The sequence below is a fragment of the Typopeltis vanoorti genome, chromosome 11, assembly GCF_054136105.1.
Source record: "Typopeltis vanoorti isolate ZY-2024b chromosome 11, IOZ_Tvanoo_1.0, whole genome shotgun sequence".
In the NCBI taxonomy this organism is placed as follows: Eukaryota; Metazoa; Arthropoda; class Arachnida; order Uropygi; family Thelyphonidae; genus Typopeltis; species Typopeltis vanoorti.
The window spans coordinates 49,173,163-49,188,069 of NC_143559.1; the positions used below are offsets into that span (position 1 = coordinate 49,173,163).

Genomic DNA, 14,907 nt, shown 5'->3' on the forward strand with positions numbered 1-14,907 from the left:
CACACACCAAAGCTTGGTAACAAAATAAAAAAGTGTATTGTCCATTATACAATACTAAGACAATCTGTTGTGAAGTCACCTGCCTCCATAAACAAGTTTGCTTGTGAAAATACTTCACAAGCAAACCTTTTCTGCTAATGCTAAGGATTAAAACAAGAATATTAGTTTCTTATCTAATAAAATCGATTGTGTGAATAATGATTACTGAGAGATTCCCACAAATAGTTTTCATGCACTATAGAAATGCATGTGTAATAGTAATCACAATAATAATATTTGCTAGCTTGGTTGACCAAGTGATTACCATATCGACTGCCACTATTTATCCCTTGCATTATTTATACCTTGTATGGATATAACTCTTTTTCAATCATCGATAATACTCTTCTTCTCTTTTTATATTCACGAAATACATCATACCTTTCCACCTCTTTTCCTGTCAGAATATCAGTAATCCTCATTTGACATATCTCATTTATTCCAACAATTTTTGAGAACCATCAATGTATCCATTTGATTTTTCTTGTTTCTGATATTTCTATCATTTGTATACAAACATAACAGCTCATTTCTCAATCTAGAACAAGTTTCACTGTTATTGCTAATTAGATGACTTCTATTATGTGACGTCTACGTAACTTTTATGAGCCATTTCTTTTTCTCCTTACTCATCTGAGAACCTTCTTCAAATTCAGTTGTTTTCCTTACATCCCAGCATTCCTTTCCCTTTTTGTGTACATACGCATTCATATCCAGTTGGACCTTCAACCTTTTTCACACTGTGTTTCCCTGTCCATCCTGAGTCTCCCCATTTCCTTGTTGTCTTGCACATTTGTTCTCTCATTTTCTGCACTCATGCTGCCTTGTTCTTCATTCATAAGCACAACTTAAATCTCTCCATTCTTACTCTCTCTCTGTTACGCATCACTTCTTGCTTTCTCAAATTCATTCTCTGCACTCAATACTCTCCCTTCCAGCAGCACTCCCTCCAAATGACTCACACCAAAACTAATCAAATGTAGTCCATCAGTCTTATACAGTTCAGTTCATCCTTCAAATTTATTCCACACATTAACAAATAGCACTGCTTTCACTTCACACATTTCCACTAACATAATAGTCATAATCATATCAGTATCATATCAAAAACATGTCAGTGTGAGGAGAAGGGAGTACAGTTTGTGGATGTATGGCATGTGTTTGAGGAAAGGATGAAATTATACAGGTGTGATGAGTTGCATTTAAATGGCTTTGGAGTGGGTGCACTGGAGAAAGTGTTGCTTGATGGAAGAACAGTGTTTGATGAATGCAAGAGATCAGAAGCAGGAGGTGAAGTAAAAAATCAGGAGAGTGGTATTGAAAAGGAAGAAGTACTTGGCAGAGAAAACAGTTGTAGCATGAGAGATGAAGAGAGAATGGGAATGAAAGAGGAACAGGGAAACAGGAGGAGCCCAGGTGACTTGGCATATGGAGAGTGGATGTTGAAAGTGGCAGTGAATGTGTGTATGAAGATGAAGTATATTGCGATATGGGTGGGGAAGTTGAGACTGACAGATATATGTGGTAAGTGGTGATATAGGTAATTTGGTAGGTGTGGTGGGGAAATTACAACCAAGTTGCTTGGATAGGACTGGTTCATCATCATCAGCCATTGTCAATCCACTGCTGGATGAATGCCTTTCCAAGATTATTCCAAAACGGTCTGTCCATAGCTCTTTTTTTTTCCCCCATGTTACTCCTGCAAATCTGATAATATCATCAATCCACTGTGATTTAGATCGGCATCATGGTTGTTTTTCCTCTCGTGGAATCCAATCCAGTACTTCTTTTGTCCATTGTTGATCTTGTCTTCGAGCAATATGCCCAACCCATTGCCACTTCAGATGTTTCACTCCTCCTATGACATCAGAGACTTGGGTTTAATTTCTTCTTCTTCTTATTATTATTATTATTACCACCCCAAGACCTCATGGAGTCAAAGACTCATCTGGGAGATCCTTTTATCACACACACAGCTCATCATACCATGTTTTAAACACATTCAAACTCTTTGCAGACACCACATTCTCAGGCAAGGCATTCCAATCATTCACAACTCTGCATGAAGAAAACCTGCCTCTCACTTCCCTACTCACACTCTCTTTATACAGTTTCCAGGGATGACCTCTGGTTCTCCCCTGATCTCCACTATTCTCTGTAAAACTTCTCCAGCAATTTCTTATTTTCTTATTCACGTATTCCTTTTGTGATCCAGTCTTGTGATACCAAGCATACTTCTTTCCATACTAAATTGTGTTGTTGTTAATTTTTGAATTTCCTGTGCTTTTGTTGTTCATGTTTCACAGCAATATGCCAATATAGGAAGAACACATTGGTTAAAAGCTTTTCTCTTTAGGCATAATAGTAGTTGGCTTTTGAATATTGAATGTAATTTTCCAAATGCTTTCCACACAAGCATTATGCATCTTTTAATTTGTCCATGATACTTTGTGCCATTGATATCTGTTGTCCTAAGTATATGTAATGATCTACTTGTTTAATTATCATCATTATTGATTTTTATTATTTCTGATTATACATAGCTATGGAACAGAACTTGGGTTTTCTTTAGGCCAGCTGTTTTGCTAACAATTGGAATTCATGGATACGAGTCTGTAATTCATGCACAGTTGAAGTAAAGATAACTATCTCATCTGCAAAGTGTAAATGGCTTAAATAGCTTCCATTTATCTTCAGGACTTTTTTCTTCCCAATCAAGAACTTTGAATATTTCTTCTAGGCACACTATGAATAATTTTGAAGATATTGTGTCACCCTGTCTTATGCCTCTCTGTATTTCCACAGGAGATTTTCCATTGAAATGAATTGCTGCTGTGGCATTGATTTATGCTGAAGTGATGGTCTTGACATATGGCTCCTCCACTTGTTGGTTTTGTAATGCACTCTAAGTACTGCACAAGTTTTTACTGAATCAAAGGCTTTTTCATAATCAATAAAACCAAGACATAATGGTAACTGATATTCATTACACAGTTCAATAATCTGTTGTACAACTTGAATATGGACCATTGTACTAAAGCCACTTCGAAAACCTGCCTGTTCTTTTGATTGTGCTAGGTTTAGCGTCATACAAAGCCTACGAGCCAAGACTTTTTGTAAACACTCTGTAAACCACTGATATTAGACTGATAGGTCGGTAGTTCATCAAATCTTCTACTTCATCTTTTTTATGTATCCGAATTAGGGTAGCCTTCATGTTCTTGGTACATCATTTTTCTTCAGACATGAGGTAAATAGTTTTGCTAAGATTTTGTAGATCATTCCTCCACCTGCTTTTAAAGTTCAGCTATAATTCCATCCTCACCTGCAGCTTTTCCATTTTGCAAGCATTGGATGCTCCACATAACTTCTTATGGTAGAATTTGTAGTACTTAAGCTATTTCATGGTTGTGTTCTTCTTCTTCTTCCTCTTCATTTAATTCTTCATCCTGATATAATACTGAGTAAAATTCTCCAATTATTTTTCCTATAGCATATCTATCTCTGGTTATGGTCCCATCTTGTAGTTTGACTGCAACCATCTGTTTATTGCTGTTCATCAATTGCTGTTTGGCTTTTTTGAGACTACAGTTTTCAATTGTTTGGTTAGGTTAGGGAGAATTTTCAATTGAATTTTCTCATTTCTTCCATGATGTGTTTTCTGATCATTTTGAACAATTCAGTGTATTCAATTTTATTCTGTAGGTTATTTGATAGTTTCATTTCTCTTTGTTTCTTAATAAGCTGTTTTGTTTCTTCATAAATTTTATCTTTTATCTGTTCTGTGGTACCAGCTATTTCAAGTGAGCATTCTAAAAGGTTTTGGGTAATAATGTCATGACTTTCTGATGGATCAGCATTGTCATCTATAATAAGATTTTTAAATCTATTGTTTAGTTCATTGTTGGAATATATCTTTTTTTAATGTTGAGTTTGTATATATCTATGTTTTGCTTTGATCTTTGAAACAGTCTTTCTTCTTTATTTTTGGCAGTATATTTGAATCTTATTGCATACCATTCGATGGTCACTTATAGACCTAAAAATGAATTACCGTGTTTGTTTACAAATGCCAGAAGTATCAGAAATAAAGGAGATGAATTGGTTTCACTGAACAAGTTTGCCCCAAAATCATTGGAATAATTGAAACAATGTTGAATGAAGAAGTTATTCTAATGGGAATAGAAATGGAAGGAAATTGTACTTTTCACAAGGAGAGCAAGAGTAGGAAGGAGGGGGGGGGGGTGCTACTGATGATAGCAGGGGAATTCCATCTGCATAAGGTAGACATGGAAGAGGGATATGGTGGCAATTGTTATGAGGCAGTGTGGTGTAATGTGGAGGTTGACAGGAAGACATATTTAGTTGGATGTTGCTATAGACCCAGAAATGTGGAGGATGATGATGAAGAAATGTATAAACAACTTGGATTAGTGAACAAAGGAAGGGTATTATTATGGGTGATTTTAATTATGACACTATAGATTGGAATGAAGAGATAGCATTTGGGAATAAGGAAAATTAATTTCTCGAGTTCACGAGAGAAAACTATCTCAGGCATTGTGTAAAGGAGAGAGCACACAAGGACTGACAGTTTTGGATCTGATCATTTCATCAGACAATGTGACTGTGAGTGGGGTTTTGCACTTCCCTCAAATTGGTGTGAGAGTGATTATGAAGTAATCACCTAGGTTATGGCTAGCCATATGGAGACTTTTGTGAGGAGAGGATACATGTGGAATTATAAGCCTGGTGATTAGACAAGCTTAGGAGACAGCTTGGAGCTATAGCATGGAATGAAGAGGTCAGCGGTAAAGAAATAAATGCTGCTTGGGAACTGACAAAGAAACACATAACAGCATCATTGTGTGAATGCATTCTGAAGGCCAAAAGACTGAATCTGGAAGAAGAAGGTACTTTGTAGACAGCACAAGGTGAATAATAGTAATAGTCAGTTACATGAACAGTTTAAAGAACAAGCCAGGAGACTGATTCAGTTAGAAGGAAAACAAAAATAGAGTATGAGCAGAAATTGGCAAATCAGGCAAAGAAAAATCCCAGAGTTTTTTAAATATGTGGCAAATAGAACAACGAATGATCATGGTAAGATGATGTTAATGGATGAAACTAGTAGAATAGTAACTGCTGCAAAAGACGTTGTTGATATTCAGTGATCAATTTATAAGGGTGTTTCATCCTAATCAGGGTGGAATCATGAGGAACTTAAGTGTAGAGGACATACGAGAGAATGGCTTAATTGTGAGTGAGCAAGAGGCATTTGAGGAAATAAATTTAGGAAAGAAAGAAAGGAAATAAACCTTGATGTCAATAAGACGATAGGATTTATATTACCACACATCTTAAAGGAATGTTTGTAGTAGTATTGGCATGCTTATTTAATAAGAGTCTTACAACAGCACAGGTTCCAAGAAACTGGAAAGAAGGTAATGTTTCACTGTGTAAAGGTGGTGATAAGGCTGTAACTTCAAATTATAGGCCAATATGTATCTGAAGTTGTGGTGAAGGTGCTGGAGTAATTGGTGAGAAGTAGGATACAGAAATAGTTGATAACAGCAGTATTCTCTATAGTTATCAGCATGGGTTTGTTAAAGGGAGATCATATTTTACTTAATTACTTATGTACTATAACAAGGTGGCAAATGCCTTAGACAGGGAGATGCATATACAGTGATGTACTTGGATTTTGCTAAAGCTTTTGATAGACTGCCACCCTACAAACTGTTAAATAAATTGAAACAGATGGGATTGGATAACTGACTTCTGAATTGAATCAGTGACTGTCAGATAGGTATCAGAAAGTTGTTTATGGTGGTTAGTATCCCAAAAAAGGAAGGTCACTAATGGTGTACTGTAGTGGTCAGTTTTGGGGCCATTGTTGTTCGATTTGTATGTTAATTATATCGGAATAGGTTTAACTTGTGATATGTAGCCCTTTGGGAAGAGCAATGCAGAGCCAAGCAGATGTTATGGCCTTACAGGAGGACTTGAATAGATTGTATGAATCGGCTGGTAAGTGGAACTGTCAGTTCGCTGTTGCAAATTGTAAGGTTTTGAGATTTGGTAAGCAACATTAGGATACAAAGTATACACTTGGTGGGAAAACTTTAAAGGAGGTGAAGGAGATGAGAAATCTAAGACTAATGGTGAACAAGGACCTGAAATTTAGGGACCACATTGCTCTAGTTGTGAAGATATCATATCGTATAATGGTAGTGATGTGGAGGACCCTGACATGCAGAAATAGAGAGTTTGTGATGCCATTTTATAAGTCCTTGATCTTGTCCTTGACCTATGGATTATTGTGCTCAGATTTGGTCACTGGGTTTTCATGGTTACTAGGATATGTCTTTGAAATGTGGTGTACGAAAACAGATAGAGGGAATGTTGAAAATTTATTTATCACTAGGTTAGACTATAATAGATTTAGTTTAATCCTTTATCCCAGTGAGAGCAAACAAAGTTTGCGCCTGAAAATATCTTCAGGACTGAATATAGTGTTGTACTATCTTATCCAGTAAGTAGTGCAACACCAAGGCAACTCGTGGCAAAGGTGGAGCAAGCTACCAGGCACTTCTAACCCAGTATCTCCCATAATGCAAAACACATTTCCTATGTGGATATGTATACTGTTATGCATTAAAGGGATTGGGTAGATGGCATTAAAGGGTAGATGGCCAATCCCTTTAATGCATAACAGTATACATATCCACATAGGAAATGTGTTTTGCATTATGGGAGATACTGGGTTAGAAGTGCCTGGTAGCTTGCTCCACCTTTGCCACGAGTTGCCTTGGTGTTGCACTACTTACTGGATAAGATAGTACAACACTATATTCAGTCCTGAAGATATTTTCAGGCGCAAACTTTGTTTGCTCTCACTGGGATAAAGGATTAAACTAAATCTATTATAGATAGAGGGAATGTAATGATAGGGGGGAGATATGATTGAGACATATAAGCTAGTCAGTGGTGTGGTTGTTATCAGGTTAAAATATAAAAGATTTTTCATAGAATGAGAGAGGAGAATAGAACAAGAAGCCATCACTGGAAATTGTATATAAGGAGGGAGTGAGCAGAGGAGTGAGGAGCAGGTTCTTTGTATGGAGAATAGTTGGTGAGTGGAATTTGTCGTCTGTGTGTGTTGTGAATGTAGACACATTGAATCAGTTTAAGGCACAGTTGGATGAGCATTGTGTGTAATAGTGTGTACCTCCAACGATGAGTCTCTGACTCCATAGAGGTCAGATGATAATAATAGTAATAACCATAATAATCCTTGCTCTCTGCCTTATCTCATCACTGTCATACCTAGGCAACACACTGTCTGCCTTTCCTATCACACTGTGATCTTTTATCCTTCTGATATCCAATCTTACATTGTTCCTGTTCTCGTGAAGTTGTTTGTCCCTTCTACTACTGTCAACTCTCTTGCCCGCTTATTCCTAATATCAATCTGCTCAATCACTATATTCATTTTACCTCCTAGTAAACAAACCTTGTGCATCTTCTCCTTTACCACCCTTGAATAGTCAAATCTCCATACCATGCCACTTTAAAGTCTTTCCTCATCTCTTTCATATGAACATGTTTCGTTTTCATCTTCTTCACTCTTCCATACATATCTGCAGTTCTCTTCATTTCGTCCCACATCTGCCTCATCTTCACCAACTCAGGTTTCAAATCTTGCATCACTTTTTTGCTCACATTCACTCTCGCTATTTTATCAGTCAAACACACTCTTGTTTACCCTCAGTCCCGATCGCCACCGTACTGTTAATTGTACTCTGTTTTTCAATGTTATTATTGCCTGCATTATCGTTAATTGCACTCTGTTTCTCAACATCATTATTATTATTATCTGAGACCTCCAGGGAGTTAAGGACTCATCAAGAGAGGCTGTAAATTACCCAACCCAGCTATCATACCTTCCCTTAAATTCATTTACACTAGATGCACTCACTACCCCCTAAGGACAAATTATTCCACTCACTCACTGCTCTCTGAGAGAAAAACCTAGCTCTTACCCCTTTATCATCAATTTATTATCACCCAGTTTATCATCAATTGAACTATATAATAATGGACCACTTACTGCCAAAAACCCTTATAAATATGTCAAAACATATTTGACAACTTTTTTGTTATGAAGTAAAAATCTTCTCCTGATAAATTCTATTTGATCTGCATCCAACTTATTATTCAACAGTTTTTTTTAGCCTCTTCTCAAATATGCTTGGATAAATCTTACCTAGAACACTCAGCAGAAAAATTCTGTAATTCTCGTATTTGGTTTTATTTCTCTTTTTTATAGATGGATGCTGAGAACTATACTACAACAATACAATTCAACTTTCTGGATTATCCAGTATAAAACTGTTATACCTCAATATTTGAAAATTTTTGGTAGAGTATCACATATTCCAGCTGCCTTTCCACTATGGACTATTTTCTATGATCGTTCTATTGCTGCCTGTTTCATTAAGCAATCTTTCAAATTAATTCCTCAGAACATCTTAAATATCTTCTGTTTTCATGTTACCATTATCATCTTTAATTCCTTTTACAATATTCTTTCTTCCATTTCTCAATTTTTTTGATAGTCCCTAGAACATTTTGCTGCTTTCTTGATATTTAACTTCTACATTCTTATCCAATCTTCTTACATTCTCCTTATTCCAAGTCAAGCTGATACTTCCTCAACAGTCAGTATCCTATTTCACACCCACACACTAATCTGTTATCACTCAACTGTTCCAGTTTAATTACCATCTTATACATAAATTAAAAATTCCAAGAAATTATATTCTTGTTTCATCCTTTATCCAAATGTAAGCAAACAAAGTTTGCATGTGAAGTAACTTCATGTGCAAACTTTTTTTTGCTTATATTTGGATAAAGGATAAAATGAAGAATATAATTTCTTGGCATCTTTAATTTATAGTATAACCAAGTGAAAAATAACTTTCATCTTCAATACTATTTTATCCTCTGGTAGTATATCAAATGAAAGGTCTTTGTAAAATCTAAATATACCATTGTATACGCATATCCTTATCCATTGCATTTGTCACCTTGATGAAAAAAGTAAGCTTATTTCTAGAATATGATTTCCAACACCTTAACAATAGTTCTAGACACACACACACACACACACACACACACACACACACACACACACACACACACACACACACACACACACACACACACACACACACAGTTGGCCTACAATTTGAAGCCTTAGTCTTATCATCGTGATTCAATGGGGTAGTATGTGATCTCGAGGGGAACATATTGCTGAGAGATGTGTATTAATCAAACTCAGGAAATGCCATTTATTCCTACCAAGTCTGATGCATGCATGTCCATATCATGGCTTTTGAACAACACTTTTATTGCTAAGTTATGCAAGGGAGAAGGGAGACAACCCTAACCGAAAACATAATTCCTCCAGGATTTCTGGAGGTTGGGCATGAGGCTGATGATCCCACCCTAGGAAAAATTACATTGTCTCGAAATATGAGGAAACAATAGCTGCTAGGCAGACTAATGATGACAAAATGGCAATGTTTTAATGATTTCATAATGGTCTGGGGCTCTACAAATGCTCCTGAAGTAGTTGGATAAATACAACTTGCATATTACTGCTATACAAGAAATTAGGAAAGGATCATAGAAAAGAAGAATCATGTTATATTTTCTAGCTTCCAAAAGAAAGATCACAAGTTTGGAACAGACTTCATTGTAAACAAGAGGATAAAACATCTTATCATGGACTTCAAAGCAAAATCACCTAGAATGTGTAGATTACGAATCAAAGGATGTTTTTTTTTAACTACAGTTTTATCTGTGCACATGCGTGCACATGCTCCAACTGAAGAAAATAATGATGTCGAAAATGATCTCTCTTTTTCTGTAGAGATTGTATTTCTTTACAATTTTTATTCATAGGATTTCTTTTGCTTCTGTGATCTTGTGTTTAATCATTTTCTGAACTTCTTTATATCTTGTTGGACTATGATTTTTATGATCTGTGTTGATCCATGAGAGAAAGAATTTTTCCAGTTGTCCAATCTTTCTTTTTACTGCTCTATCAGGACATTGTAACAAGAAACACTTGTAATGATCCTTCTCAAATTTGAAATTGGTTCCTATAAATTTCAAACCATATGTAGTTTTACGTAGTCGGGATTAGAATTTTGTAAAAATGATACCAGTGTTGAGATTAAGAAATGCATTCTTTCTGTTAAGAGATATCTCTATAGACTTAGGAAACACTTAAAGTCACATTTGATCTCAATGAGAAAAAAAAAAAAATACTATATACAAAGTGCTTGTAATATCAGTATTAACTTATTTCTCTGAAAACTGGGCATTATCAATGGCAGATGAAAGTTTGTTAGGTCTATTTGAAAAAAGGGTTCTCAGACATATTTTTGGAGCAGTACAAGAGAATTGGATGTGGAAGAAAAAACGATACAATTATTAATTGTACAGATTCATTTAATGAGCCAGACATTATTAAGTACATTAAAATCAGCATATTAAGTTGAGCATGGCATATTATATGCATGGATAATAATAGACTTGTTAAGAAGATATCCAATGCTAGGCTTAATGGAAAATTGGAACATCTAAATTGAGATGCAAAGATGGAATGATCCAGGATATTAAGGCTCTGGGAGTTAAAAAGTGGAAGAACTTAGCAATGAATAAGGAAGGCTGGCCGAAGAGCCTGTACGAGGCCAAGGATCACATAGGGCTGTCAAGCCAGTGATGATGATGATGGTTAGTTATCATCTCTTTTGTGAAATGGAACGAATTTGCCTGTTTCTTCCCCCTTTGAGACTTGCACTTATTTGCCATTGTGCCAAGAGTATCATTAACTCACTAGAACATTCTCTCAAAAACACACACGGTGATATATCATCAAGTCCTGCCATTTATTAACATCAGTCTTATTTAATTTCTCGTATACCTCCTGTTTTCTCGCAGGAGTCAGTTCCTTTTCATTCATTCTAGCTACACTCAATCATACTTATAAGAATCAAATACTCATAATTACTAAAATTCTAGAAATTACTATAATTGTAACCACTGTGGAGGATATAGCTGAATTACATATTTTATACCTAATCTATATCCTCCACAGTGGTCACAATTCTGCCATTTTCCAACTATTCCTTCCATAATCATTCTCTCTTCTTCTGACTACATGTCAAAAGAATTCTTTGAAAATTTTCTTGACCCTATTGGCTATAATAAATTTAGTTTAATCCTTTATCCAAGTGTGAGCAAACAAAGTTTGCACCTGAAAATATCTTCAGGACTCAGGTAAGGTAGTGCAATACCAGGCAACTCCAAGCAAAGGTGAACCAAGCTCTCATCACTCCTTGTCTCTGTATCTCCCATAATGCAAAGGATAAAGGATTAAACTAAATTAATTATAGTTTAACTAAGTGAAAAATAAACTTCCAACATCTTTCTCTAAATCCAGAGTAATTCAATAATAAGGTGGTACACCTGTTGGCAACTCCTATAGGTAAATATGACCTCTCCTATTGCTTCTGCCTTAGTATCTTCACATTTGGGTCTGCCTCCCACTGACGAGACCTCAATAAAGGTTGAAACCGGTCTGGGTAGTGGCCCTTCCCTTAATGCATAGCAGTATATGTCCACAAGGAGATGTGCTTTGCAATGGAGTTGCCTGGTGTTGCACTGCCTTACCCCAGTCCTGAAGATATTTGCAGGCACAAACTTTGTTTGCTTACACTTGGATAAAGGATTAAACTAAATTTATTATAGTCTAACCAAGTGAAAAATAAACTTCCAACCCTATTGGCTAGTTGCTGCCCATATTTTACTTCTGCTGTCCTGCTCTCTGTGCTTCCCATGCAGCTGATTATTTCTACTCATGCTGCCTGCATAATGCCTTCTTCCATATTGTTTGCTTAATCACCTCATTCATTTATCCATTTCACACTTACTCTATTTAACTTAATGATGATTGGAATATACTCAGATATTCTCCTCCTTCTTCCTAGCATTTTTATCCCATAGGTGTAGGGTCCGCTATTACATATTGCTACTTTTAAGCAACCCCAACCGGGCATCAGGGGAAATGTATTTTATGGCTGTAGATGTGTTCACAGGGCTGATTTGCTTGTTCTGGGGGAGGGGAAGGGACAAAAAACCTGAGTTTCTGATTAAAAAAAGCCTACCTCCATATGAGACCAGCTAACTCACCTTTAGTCAATAAAGGTTCCTCATGTCTTGGACGGGAATCTAACCCAGGTCTTTCTGACCAAAGGGCTTCGTCTATACCAAATGAGGTACGGAGACTCAATACACTCAGATATTGCTGATGTCAAATAGCTCTTGACATGCTCCCAAGTATCATTAATCTCCTTTCCATTCAATTCCTGATTCCATGCTACAGCATGGAATGAGGAATTGGATGGAAAGAAGATTACAGAAGTCCTCACATGGTTGGCTTCAACCCACATGATCACCACATGATCAGTTTTGCCAAATGGAAAGCGATTCAACCCTCCATCTTGCTCTTCATATGGCTTCCATTATGTGCTGGCTAAGGTGGTTGTCCCACAGAAATTCATTTTCTTTGTCTCCACATGCCATTGCGCTTCATTCCATTCTATATTATCATAATTAAAATCACCATATTATTTTTATTTTCATTGCTAGTAGGCCAGTTTGCTTATATATATCCTTGTTATCTTCCTCATTTCCAGGCCTATAGCAATATTTAAATAAAATTTAAATCGTGTCCTCCTACATCTCGCAGCATACTGCCTCAAAACTACTTTTGCAGTTTCTCCTTTTCCACTTCATCCTGCATGATCATAACTCCTCTGCTATCATTAACACCACTCTCCTTCCTCTTTACCATAACTGTCATTATGAAAAGCACACTCTTCTATCTCTATTCCTTTCAAGAAATCCTCATCCAACGATGTCTCACTTATTCCAACAATTTTGATTGAACAAACTGAATCAATGTAAAAATTTCATTCCTCTTATTTCTGATATTTCTAATATTTGTAATGGAAGCAATATTGTATTTATTCCTGGATCTATAATCATCCCAACTCATTTTGTCTTTCAGATGTGAATGCTTCCATGACCATTCCTTGACTAATGGAAGCAATATAGTATTTATTCCTGGATCTATAATCATCCCAACTCGTTTTGTCTTTCAGATGTGAATGCTTCCATGACCATTCCTTGACTATTTCTATTTATTATCACTGCTCCTATAATTTCCAGTAGACATTCTCCTTGCATCCTAGGCTGTTGTATTTTTTTGTTGTCTACCCATTTAAATGTATACATTATTGCTTCCGACATTAACCCCTCTCATACTGTGTATTTCTCTCTATTTTGCATTCTTGTTCTCTCATTCTCCTCTCACACACATAGCTTACCTCTCAATGTGCAAGTATTCATTCTCTCTTTTTATCCTGCTATCCTATTTTGCTACATCCCTTACTTCAGATCCTTGTTCATCTATGTCAGACCCCTCCCCTACCTTTCCCACAACATCCTCTCCAGTTGACTTACAACAGATCCATTTAAATTTAATTCATCTTAACTATATATTGTCATATACCTGGACAAGTGCCACCACACTGTTATCTTTTCTTCTCCTTGTTAATAATCCCTTGATATCCATTTTCACATTATCCTTCTGCCCAAACAAATTATTTGTTCCTACTCTGTTGTTTCATATTGCTTTATTGTATAGCTTAGGAGAAAATGGAGTAAAATTTAATTATCAGGTTTCAGTAGTTTAATTTTTCTTTACCATGCTTTGCCAGTTTACTTGCAAGTCAAATAGCTATTCATACTTTACTCTAGAAGGAATTTATTGTAGAGTGAAAGTATGGGAAGTCTTCCATTATGCCTTTATAGTGATCATTATGTATTCCATTCATATGGATTACATTACAGTCTATCTGAATGAATGGTGAATAAGTAATTTTTTTTTTTTTTTTGCATTCATTTATGATATATTGCAATCAGTGTACTTAACTTGCATTTCCTTTCCTTTTTTTTTATTATTTTTTTAAAAAAAAAGTTTTTATAATATTTTATTTAGGATGAAATTCCAGAAGGACTCCTTTACAATTCAGCAAAGAAGGTAAGTTTATTAAACACTTTAATGATAGAAGGAATAATAATGGTGTATGTTCAATTAAAGCATATTATTATTATAATCCATGTCTCTGTGTCTCCAATCCATGCAGTATTACAACTTTTTAAAAAACTAAATTTAACTCTTTCACAACACTGACCATGTATAAAGACTTTTTTTTGTTTTGGTTTGTTCCATTCTCATTTAATCTAATAACCTTTTTACAAGGATATTTCTTAACTGGCTTAAAGTTTTCTGGATTTTAAACTGGAATCTTCAGAGCACAATATACATGTGACAATGAATACAGGAAGCAGTTAAATTATAACAGACAAATGAATCTAAAGTGCTAATTTGGCACACTCTTTAATGTTGTATAGAAAACATTTAGATTGAAGTTGATCTTAAGATGACTCCTAAATTTTTGGTAGATTGATGCAGCCATACATGTTGAGGTCAGGAAGTGCTTCATAGCAATTGCCAACTCTAAAAATAGTCTGTCTCCAAGTTGTAGCAACTTCTGTATGTGATGGGGAGAGGGGGGGGGTCTGGAAAGTTCTGACACCTAGAACAAAAATGGTATTAAAGCAACTGATAAAACCACAAGAAAGAACATATGACAATATAAGAATATAAGTTATCTTCATAACTCTGTTACTAGCATGTTCTTTCTTCTGGTTATATCAGTTGTT

At 35.7% G+C, this 14,907-nt stretch overlaps 1 protein-coding gene across 1 annotated transcript in view; it reads left to right on the top strand.

The window, feature by feature from the left end:
* Positions 1-14,907, top strand: part of LOC150101563 (ERO1-like protein alpha) — a 223,326-nt gene that overhangs the window by 37,848 nt on the left and 170,571 nt on the right. The window contains exon 4 of the mRNA XM_090401050.1: positions 14,180-14,221. Coding sequence (XP_090257176.1) covers positions 14,180-14,221 — 42 coding nt within the window. The remainder of the gene's footprint in view (positions 1-14,179; positions 14,222-14,907) is intronic.